Raw genomic sequence first — 11,410 nt, 5'->3', positions numbered from 1 at the left:
CGTTTGCACCGCCCCACACCCTAAATAACTTCATGTTTAATCGTTTTTTATTTTGTTATATGATAAAACTGTTACAAACTGTTTACTACTAAATTTTGATAAACAAACTGAATTTATAATGCTCTTCTTGATAAATAAATACATTGTAAGTATTGCATTTATTGTTTTATGTTATAAAACGAACGATCGACATGTATGTGAGATGACTTTTGGTAATAAAATATTATGATATGAGAGTGATGTATAAAGCAACACGTGTCCTGTTTTACGACGCGTCAATTTCTGTAACATGAAGGAAGAAAAAACAAAAAAGTTAATTTATTTATGTATGTCTTCCGGCGGATATTTTAAAAGTGGGATATTTTGATGGGTTTTTGAAAGTTGAATAAATATCTATCTCTCACCTTCCATTCACCATTCTATCTTTTCCTTGCTTGACTAGCCATGGGGATGCCTATAGCCGATGAATCAGACGATCTTCAGAGGATCAAGAGGCTCAAAAGCGCCACCGATGACGACGACTACTGCTACGACGATATAGACGATGAGGAGGAGGAGAGCGGTGGCGGATTTTCGTTGAGGTTAGGCGAGTTTTTCAATCCGATGATTCCGACTTCAATTGTGGTTTCGGATGCTATGGAACCAGATTTTCCTATAATCTACGTTAATAAGGTATTCGAATCCACCACCGGTTATCGTGCCGATGAAGTCCTTGGTCGGAACTGGTATATTTCCACTTTCTCATTCCGATTTACTGCTTGTTATTTTTTTAGTTCAAAGTTTCCCTTCCGGTTATCAATTAAACGCTCATATGAGAGTGTACGGAAAACATGTGTTCTTCTTGTGGATCTCATAGAAAAGAGGTTTAACGAGCTCTGTGTTTTACATTTACTTATTGAATCTATGCGTCGCGTGGTTCATTTTTGCATTTGTATCAGATTGTTGGATCTGGCTCCCAAATTAGTTTGATTGATATCGAATCCAACAGTAGTAGTTGTAGTTGTAGGGAGAAATTTTGCATGATAGTTGAAAAGCATAATTAATAGAGTTAAATGCAATGTATTTTTCACTTTTATTTCTTTTTATTTGTAGTTTGAGAAATGTACTTATTTGGAAATGTTTTGCCTCAAGTCGTTTCTTGCAGTACAGAGACCCACGAGCCCAAAGACGGCACCCATTGGTGGACCCTGTGTGTGTATCAGAGATCAGAAGATGTCTGGAAGAAGGAATCGATTTCCAGGGAGAGCTTCTCAACTTCAGAAAAGACGGAACTCCATTGGTCAACCGGCTAAGACTTGCTCCAATTCATGGTGATGATGGCATAGTCACACACGTAATAGGCATCCAAGTATTCACAGAAGCCAAAATCGATCTAAATTCCATATCCTACCCTGTTTTCAAAGAGACTCACAACAACGACATCCAATCTCAATCTCAGTCTCAGTCTCACTCTCAATCTAATCAACAAGTAAGTGATAAATTCCACTCACCAAACATGGAGCAACAACAACAAATCGAGTGTGGGATTCTTCAACTTTCAGATGAAGTAATGGCTCAAGACATTCTGTCCCGATTGACACCCAGAGATGTTGCTTCAATCGGATCTGTTTGTAGGCGGATCCGGCTACTTACAAAGAACGAGCATGTTAGAAAAATGGTGTGTCAGAATGCTTGGGGAAGAGAAGTGACAGGTGCATTAGAACATATGACTAATAATAAATTAGGGTGGGGCCGTCTTGCTCGTGAGCTCACCACTCTTGAGGCTGTTTGTTGGAAGAAACTAAGGGTCGGAGGTACAGTGGAGCCTTCACGTTGTAATTTTAGCGCATGTGCAGCTGGAAACCGGCTTGTTTTATTTGGTGGTGAAGGAGTTAACATGGAGCCAATGGACGATACGTTTGTTCTTAATCTTGATGCTGTCAATCCCGAGTGGCGGCAGGTGAGCGTCAAGTCCGCCCCACCAGGGCGATGGGGGCACACGCTTTCCTCACTTAATGGCTCCTGGTTGGTGGTGTTTGGTGGGTGTGGGAAACAAGGATTGTTGAATGATGTGTTTGTTCTTGACTTGGATGCCAAACAACCAACCTGGATACAAGTGTTTGGCGCTTGTCCACCCCCGCCAAGATCTTGGCACAGCTCTTGCACCATAGAAGGATCAAAATTAGTTGTTTCAGGTCCGTAGTTAATTTTAATTTTTAAAGATGTTAAAGTTGGTTTCTTATTGTCTGTTTGTTAATTGTTATATCTTTATCTTCAGGTGGGTGCACAGACGCAGGAGTCCTTCTGAACGACACGTTTATCCTTGATCTGACAACGAAAAAACCGATGTGGCGAGAAATCCCGACTTCACCGGTCCCACCCTCTCGACTGGGACACTCGCTGTCTGTTTTCGGAAGAACAAAAATTCTCATGTACGGGGGTCTGGCAAACAGCGGTCACTTAAGGTTAAGATCAAGTGAGGCATATACAATGGATGTAATGGATGAGAAGCCTGAATGGAGGCTTTTGGAGTGCAATGGGTTCACGGGTGTTGGGACCCAGAGTGCTGTGGTCCCACCGCCACGGCTTGACCACGTAGCCATGAGTATGCCATGCGGGCGGGTTATAATATTTGGTGGTTCCATTGCGGGGCTGCACTCGCCTTCTCAGGTGTTTTTGTTGGACCCTGCCGAGGAGAAACCATCTTGGAGAATTTTGAATGTGCCTGGTCAACCTCCCAAGTTTGCTTGGGGTCATAGTACTTGTGTTGTTGGGGGTACCAGGGTTCTTGTGTTGGGTGGTCATACGGGTGAAGAGTGGGTGCTTAATGAGTTGCATGAGTTGTGTTTGGCAAGCAGGCAGGATGTGGACCCATGAATATTCATCTTTCTTACTCATTATATAGGATTTTTGTTTGAAAGTTTTATAATTACCACAGGTTTTCCGTTGTATGTTTGTTTATAAAGCATCATATAAAACTTTGATATGTATATGTATTTGAAGCTGAAAACAGTAACACTACGTAACACAACAAATTGTTTTTTAGCAAATCAAGTTCTTGTCTTTCAACCTTAGTACACAACATAAGATGATGACGTACAAATGAACAAAATTAACTTGTGTGAAATTAAGTAGAGAGAGTTAGTTGTACGGATTTGTAAATGTGATGAGGCAAGGCGCTTACTTTCTCACTTCCATGAGACTGAATCGATTTCGTCTCTCGCTGACTTGTAGAGGTGAAGTCTCTTGGATAAAGCCTCTCTTTTCCATGAGCATTGGATCTTCGTCTAACATTCTACCAAGTTGCTCTTTCTGCATTAAAACATATCCATCACCATTTGGTAACCAAATGGTATTTTGATGCTTATTATAACCAACTTAACTCACAATCATGGACTTTTTTTCTTTTGATTGTAATATATATAGGTTGCCACCTAATATATTACGGCATTGGAACAAATGTTGGCTAAAAAAAGATATGTACCTCTTTTCTACCGATTTGTGCATAGAAGAGATTGAGCAAAGATCTCCTTGCTTCTCGGACTTGACAATAAACAACAGCCTTGGGGATGGTATTCTTAAGAGCATCACAAACCATTCCAATATAAGCAGACACATTTGATCCTGATCACAATCATTGATTTCAAAAATAACAACACTAGAGGTCAAAGTCAAATATAGATCAAATGGGAACATGGATATGGTGTTTACCAATCTTTCTGAAGTGATGATCATTGTAACGATCTGCATTTGGGTGGGATGTGGTTGAATGCTTGTTATTATGGATGTCTTTGGGGTTGTTATCTGATTCAGCATGAATCTTCCGAAAAAATTCGGCAGTCAGATAAGTTGATTCCATTTCCACGAGGCGGCTAACTGTTTTCCGGCTTTCATCACGGAATTTTTCCAGTGCTTCATTTGAAGCAGCTGCTATCTCCGCTTGGAGTGATGGGAACCGCTTCAACTCCTGTATTCAACACACATCATATTCATATCATCCAGCAAGTATTCACTTCAGAGAATATATATATATATATATATATATATATATATATATATATATATATAATATCTACTTGCTCTTTGGTTGTAAAACAAGAGTGCTTGTGTTTGTGATTGTACTGCATTTGGCTGATGTCAACGACACAAATTACAATTTTTTGTCCCACCCAAAAAGAATTAGGTAGAAAAAACAAGTAAAGAACCTCATCATCAAATATAGCCATCCCATGAGTTATCGTTCAAGCTATGAGCTTTTTCTAGATAATAAGCAAGCTAAATTTGGGTGCAGTGGCATAAATAACTTGAACTTGAACAAATTTCAAAATTCAAATATTCCACTCATACGGTTTACTTACCACCGTCTCTGCCATGGATTTCCTCACAAGTTCTTTCAAAATGAAGTGTACCTACATACAGTTAATAAGTTAATTGAATGAGAGGGAATAAGAAACAGCAACACAGGGCCTTTAGGGTATATAAATAAGATGGAAAATGTACAACATACGGCATCCACAGAAGCTTCAGCTGGTCCCTTGAAGTATCCAAGAGATCCATCTATTAGTCTTCTGTATCCTTGCTCAGGGGCGATCAAGTGGGGTTGATAACCATCAGCCTCTGAAACTACTTTTCTCACATTACTGGTAGACAGGTGGCGCTCTAGAGGAAGCTTTTTCAAAGCAGCTGGTAGTTGATGATCAAACACTCCATATATCCTATCTCCACCTGCTCGCCTGAAATGCTCCCAGAATAATAATCACTTTTGAAATTTGCAGTCGACTAAATTAACAACTACAGAAAATGCCAAGTAAATATCATTCATGCATTACCCTCCATCAAGGTGCTCTTTGAACACGCGGTCAAATGCATGACACATTTCCAAGATAGTATAAAGTTGTGCCTGTTGAGGAAAAACAAAACAAAACAAAAAATGAAAATGAATATTTAGCAAGTAAAAAAAAAAAGTAAATAATATATATATATATATATATATATATATATATATATATATATATATATACCCCTCCATCTACACCGATTGGCCTGCCAATACGGTCCAGCTCTGCATTGATTTCATCAATATTTCTGTTTATCAAAGCAACTATGCTTGGTATCTTCTGCCTGATAACACTCTCTAAATGCTGATTCAGGAAAAACAGAAACACCACCGCAAACTTGTCAAACAGTCAAATCCATATGCAAATAATATAATATCTATTCATTCTAATAAGACATTAGACATTAGACATACATACAGTAAAACCTTACGGATTTACCACCTTTGGACTGCTAGGGTAGGGTAAGCTAAGAAAATATGTATGAAAGAGTGAAGACTGACCCTGGACAAAAGCTTTGCAAGATATACTGAACCCATTTTATGTGCCAGGTGTCCATAGTCAGGGCTAGATTCAAAATATTCCTGTTCCTTTCGTCGAGCAGCCATCATGTCAACATTCTTGTTGATATCAGCTTGTGAACGGTTTACAATTCCAACCCATGGATGCTGAAGCTTGTAGGATCTTCCCTCAAGAACCTGTCATATAATATTTTAATCACACCAACACCAACCAAACATTTTTAACTATAACCAATCTGTATTATGCACATTGGACTAGGATTGAGGCAGATGTCAATGCAATCCTTTGTCTCACCCAAAAAGATGGGATTCTCCTCATTCACATCCTCTTAAATACTTGTCAAGTCCCGTATTATATATATATATATATATATATATATATATATATATATATATATATATATATATATATATCGAAATACTCGTGAATTGATAATCACATACATCCAAACAGTTGGTTCCCGCATCCATGAGATCAAGTTTGGTTACCACTCCAAATGTTCGGTCACCTACGAAAATGATTAATTTAGTATTCTTAAACCAAGACCGATGTCAATGGGATTTTTTTTTTTTTTTGAAATTCCTTGTCCCACCCAAAAAGGTTGTACAGGTTCTCGATATCTAGTATATACAAAAAAAAAAAGGTGTAAATGCCCTCTCGATCCTCATCCTCAAAAGTATCCCTAGAAAGTTTGTTGAGTCTGGTCCAATAGCAACATGTAAGAGTTGATAAGATACCTGAAGGATCAACTTCTCTAGCAAGCTTTATAGCATCGGATGTGGCAATGTCTTGATTAGCAGGAGAAATTGCTAAAATAATGCAATTCGGCTACACCAATAACAAAACAAATTATTAGATATAAAATGACTGAACTGATGATGGATGAGCCATGTTAACCCACCCTTTTTAACGTTTTCTGTTACTACTAAACTAAGATTCTGTTTTTTTTTCTGATTAATAAGTGCTGTCTGGATAAATGATGTTCCAAAAGTATTTTAGACGATGACAACATACTTGGGGAAGTGGAAGAAAAGAAAGAATAAATGAGGGAAATTTTGTAATGAGCTACAACTTAATGGAGAAAGCCTCATTTCCTTGACTTTCTATGTTGTCATTCTTTCTGTTAAGTCCGTTAATTAAAAAAAAAAACAAAAAGGATATACATAAACATAATACATAAGATCTGGAGCTGATGTCATGTGTCATGATGCGGGACGTTTAAGCTGACTCTCTGATACACGGTCTCAATTGTGAACTAGGTTTTAGTCCAAGCTACACTCATTTTAGTGCTAACTTTTTTGTGTGTAAAAAAACATCATACCGCTTCAAATTTTCATATCATACGACACAAATTTTAGCAACAACTAGCAGCCAAGGTAATCCTACCTTGTCAACATAAGAACGGACCATCATTTCAATATCTTCAACAATGGAATCTGGCTGTCCCTCTGCAAATATAGCCCATTACTTTTTTAAGACATGTTATATATACTGTGTTTGGAATGAATGAGTAGGGACAATATTTGAACCAAAAAATGTGGGACAGGGACACCCTACAAATCTTGTCCAGTCCCATCCCATGAGGCTGGAACAGAATGATGTTATACGTAAATGCTCACCTACAGCAACTTTTGTTAACCCAGGAAGGTCTATAAGAGTCAGGTTCACAACTGTAAAAGAAAAAACCAAAAAGCAAAAAACTCAAAACTTAATGTTGATGTTGATGTTGATGTATCCAACTAACCATCGAAAGGAAACATTAAAATGTGACCACGTACGTTTATAATTATTATAAGTCATTATTCATGAATACCACAAACGAAAAGGGAATTCAGAACACAGTAACATACATACATACGGGCAAGAATTAGTACTCCCTCATGTGATGTGACTTCAAACTTTTTAGGTTAAACAAAACTTTATGCATCTTCTCAAGGTTATCTTCAGTCTAGGCCTTTGGTTATATAGGGTAAAAAATGGAAAAGATAGCAACGCACACGTACTTTCATTTACTGTTTTTAATTATATTTCTTCCTATTACAGCATATGCATACTGAAAAATCTACCCAATTATAACAAAAACCGTCCAAATACTCTGCTATAATTGGGTAGATTTTCAAAGTATAATGTAAATTAGGAAATTTCTGGAAGTACAACGCTGTAATTTGGTAGATTTTTCCCAACTAGAAAAAAGTCAAAAGTACATTGCTATCATTTGGTATATTTTACATAGTACATTGCTTTAATAAGAAAAAGATGACAAGTACAATGTTGTAGTATAAAGAAATGAAAGTAGGATGCTAAAGTACACAAATAAATGGAAGTATGCCGCTCTTTCTTGCATTTAAACCATGTTGTATATGATGAGTAGAACCTGAAATATAATTTTACATGGTCTCTACACCTAAAAAGGATATTGATGCATTCATTCTAAATGAGGGATCTTCTGTTTATAGTAATGAGATGCTATATATGGAAGGGAATGTAATACTACTCCCAAGAACTAGTCTCTTTTGCTTTAAAACAAGAGCAGTGAAGCACGAAGGGCACTCGAGTGGAAACAAAAATACTAGGTTTAATAAATTATAGCATTATGTGAAAAAGAATTTGATGACATAAAGAAATTAGCATGGGGTGAAAGATCATTACATTGCCTTTATAAACCAACTGGTCTATCTATCTTGGGACTTGACATCAATCTCTATTACATATAATGTTGTGATTTTTTTGCATAAAAGTTGTTACTCATTAGGTTACCACTAAATGTTAATGCACAAAGGGTTAATCTTCCGTTGAACTGGCCCACACTGCCCTATATCCCAAGAGCATCATGTGAGATGTTGTAAATCAAGTACACAACAGCCTGCTATGTGGTTAGCATAAGAGCCGAATGAAATCCCTCACACGTTTTCGCAAATATACCACTACCACCCCATAACTAACTATGCTATTCCCTTATAGTATGCCCCCATGTGTTAGCCTTCGGCCTTAGCAGTTTCACAAGGTCTCAGGGCTTCATCACGTTCATTGAACTATTTACTATTTAGCCTTCCCATGTTGGCCACCTTTATTCAATAAGAATGCTTGGGCATCACCTTCCTAACATTATGTCACATGCAAATACACATGTTTTTTCTATGCATATAAAACTTATGGTTCAAGGAGAGAATTGACTTGTACAGTTGTTATTTATCTCCCAGTAAATCACAGATCAAGTAACCAACTACCACAAAAAATAAAAATAAAAAAAGTTAGGGTACCATTTGGAGAGTAAATGCTAAGGTGAATTGGACGGTTAGATATCGCCTTTGATTTCCCAGTAAGACGCTCTGTTTCATCTTCAATCTCCTTACGCACAGCAGCTGCTCAAGGAAAACCAAACAATTAGTGTTCTGATATATTATCATTATAGGCAACACATATGAATCTGAGTAACTGTTTACATGACTGAAGAAATAAGAATGATTTTTTTCATAGGGAAACCAATGCTAATTTGTACAACCAAATATCATGACAAAATTTAAAGAAATAGTATTGAAGAAACATGTGGCATCATAGTACTTATCAAATGGAGCTCAATCTTTCTTGGAATAATATTTGATCATGACATCATACCCGAGTTGAGAAATAACCAAGTCACTGTAGTAGCTAACTGTAATTTCATAAAGAGTAAAGACTACACACTCATATCTATTCTATGTGCAGCATTTCTACAGTTTAAGGGACCAAGACTCTATGTTGGCCTTGCTAAAGCCTATCACTTCATCTTTTCTGTGTATTTATTTTTCCTCTGTAAACCTCATGCTAAGTCACCAATAATGATCAAAGAAACTCGAGAAAAAAGATGAGAATCAATCATTTCTAATTAACATACCAAAATCAGTGAACTTTTTCCTTGGAGCATGAAGAAATTCTGCATACTCGGTTCCCCTCTCTATTTTATGCAGCTGCAATACCAATGGCCTCCTTGTAACAATACCTTGTAGTTCAAGAAAACATCCACAAAAGAAGAATGAAATGAGTCAGGCCTCCTTGTAACAATACCTTATAGTTCAAGAAAACATCAACAAAAGAAGACATGTATTTCCTTTTTAGCTTTAACATTTCTGATGAAAAAAGATGCATTTCAAAAGATTAATTCCCATAATCTTTCAATATACTTGAAAAACATTGCCAAATAGTCCTCCTTTATACCATTGAGGGAGAAACATGATAATCCTTGTTACCTAATTCTCTTGCTCCCCCGGTAAATCTTTTCGATTTATAAGAACTACCATGCTATCATTAACAATATGATATCACCTTCTGCTAATTAAAATTTAAATGTAAGCATCTTCGTTCCTAAATGAAATTTGGATATAGTAATGCATTACGTTTACTAGATATACATATATAGTCTCCAGAAAAAATACATAAATGTAAATATACTCGTACAGGAAATCCAATAACTGCACTAAAAACCAGTAGACTGAATCGTTATATATATACCAGATCCACGAGGTAGGAAATCTCTGCCAACAACGCTTTCCAACACCGATGATTTTCCAGAACTCTGATTATTATTTTTTTACCAAAAAAAATGGAAATGGCAATGTTAGGTTGATAAAGCAGAAACAAAAATATGTGATTTCCAGAAGCAAGTATATAGGCTGACCTGACCACCAACTACGGCGACAGTAGGAAGAGCTTCCCAAAGAGACATGCCTTCGCCTCCATGATCTCCTAATACGGTACAAGCCATCTGTATCCTGTTAACGAGCCCAATCAAGCTCTCCATTGTCGCCATTATTCCCGATTAGGATCTGATTTCCCACGATTGATTATCTGCTACAACAATGTGGGTTGATTTTCAGGAAATTTGATTAAATGAAGAATGAATTTGTGATTCAGGGTTTCGCTTCAGATGCAGATTTGGGCGAGAAAAAGAGATTTGAACCAAAAAAAAAAAAAAACGGTTGAGTGGGACGAAGGTTGTTAAAAAGTAATGATCTAGTGTGCACCTCTGCATCAGTACCCACGTTTTAACGTGTAGATTTAAGGGTGTATATAGGACCCAAATGAACTCGAAATAGCTATAATAAAAAATGACAATAAAAAAATTGTCTTTTACACTATATTATATATTACTTATTAGGTGTAAGATCGTATATTAATTACTAGGTGTAAGACCGTATAAAATACATGTTTTTTAAAAAAAATTAATATATTTTATTAAACATTACATGTTTAATAATTTTTAAAACTGAATTTGAAAAAAATATCAATATTAGTTGTGAATGAACCAATTTTTGTAAGGTTTTTACAAATTATCGTGAATTCAAAAGGAATTGACCGAAAATTATGTTTTTCAATTAGGAAGATTGATTTGAATTTAATACATTAATTGACAAATTACGTGAGAATTTACGGAGACATTTAAGTTTCCTTATTTTCTTTATTATATTTTTAGATTAGATTTTTTTATAATTTAATAACAAAGCCAAAAATACCACAATTTGCCAAGTGGATTTATATAAAATTGAAAATATTAAAAAAATATCATGTGGCATATTGAATTAGGTGATTACATGTGGTAAAAAACTTTCATTTATTAGGTAGGATTATATAACAATTTAAAGGGATGTATATAGGACCCAAATGAACTCGAAATAGCTATAACAAAAAATGACAATAAAATGTCTTTTACACTATATTCCACAGTTGAATCTGTATATATTAATTATTATATAACAATTTAAATGGAAAATTATTTTTTGAAGGTAACAAAGTGTTGATTTTTATTCACATTTAATCATTTTTTATACCATATATCATCCAATTTGTTGAACTTGTTCGCATATTACCATTGTGACATGCTACTGTAGGTGAAAGGGTAATATGTGAATAATTTCAATAAGTTGGATAATATATATTGTACAAAAAGAAAAGACAAAATTGCAACATGGTCCTTGTGGTATGTCCAAACTAGCAGGTTTGGACAAAACAAGTTTGGACTCGCAAGGGTGGTCCAAAAGTTTGATTTTGTTGCAAGTTTTGTCCAAAATTTTTGAAACTTTTTAAAATGACGGATTTGC

General features: G+C 35.9%; 1 protein-coding gene and 1 pseudogene across 2 annotated transcripts; one reads left to right on the top strand and one right to left on the bottom strand.

The window, feature by feature from the left end:
* The first annotated feature begins 354 nt into the window (after window positions 1-354).
* Window positions 355-3,029, top strand: FKF1 (flavin-binding, kelch repeat, f box 1). Its single transcript, XM_079086468.1, has 3 exons — window positions 355-725; window positions 1,132-2,174; window positions 2,258-3,029. Exons 1-3 carry the CDS (start codon window positions 445-447, stop codon window positions 2,854-2,856), a joined length of 1,923 nt encoding a protein of 640 aa, XP_078942594.1. The 5' UTR covers window positions 355-444; the 3' UTR covers window positions 2,857-3,029.
* Window positions 3,003-10,335, bottom strand: LOC145167305 (phragmoplastin DRP1C-like; annotated as a pseudogene). The gene is made up of 16 exons (XR_013741042.1): window positions 9,991-10,335; window positions 9,825-9,888; window positions 9,211-9,315; window positions 8,597-8,698; window positions 6,956-7,006; window positions 6,723-6,784; window positions 6,074-6,164; window positions 5,780-5,844; window positions 5,318-5,512; window positions 5,001-5,120; window positions 4,809-4,879; window positions 4,487-4,712; window positions 4,338-4,388; window positions 3,691-3,946; window positions 3,464-3,603; window positions 3,003-3,291 (listed from the first exon to the last, which is right to left on the bottom strand). The product of XR_013741042.1 is annotated as a phragmoplastin DRP1C-like (transcript).
* Window positions 10,336-11,410: the final 1,075 nt, after the last annotated feature.

This window comes from Lactuca virosa, chromosome 3 (assembly GCF_052849685.1).
Source record: "Lactuca virosa cultivar CGN04683 chromosome 3, Lactuca_virosa_CGN04683_v6, whole genome shotgun sequence".
Lineage (NCBI taxonomy): Eukaryota > Viridiplantae > Streptophyta > Magnoliopsida > Asterales > Asteraceae > Lactuca > Lactuca virosa.
This window is presented reverse-complemented; position numbering and strand designations above follow the sequence as displayed.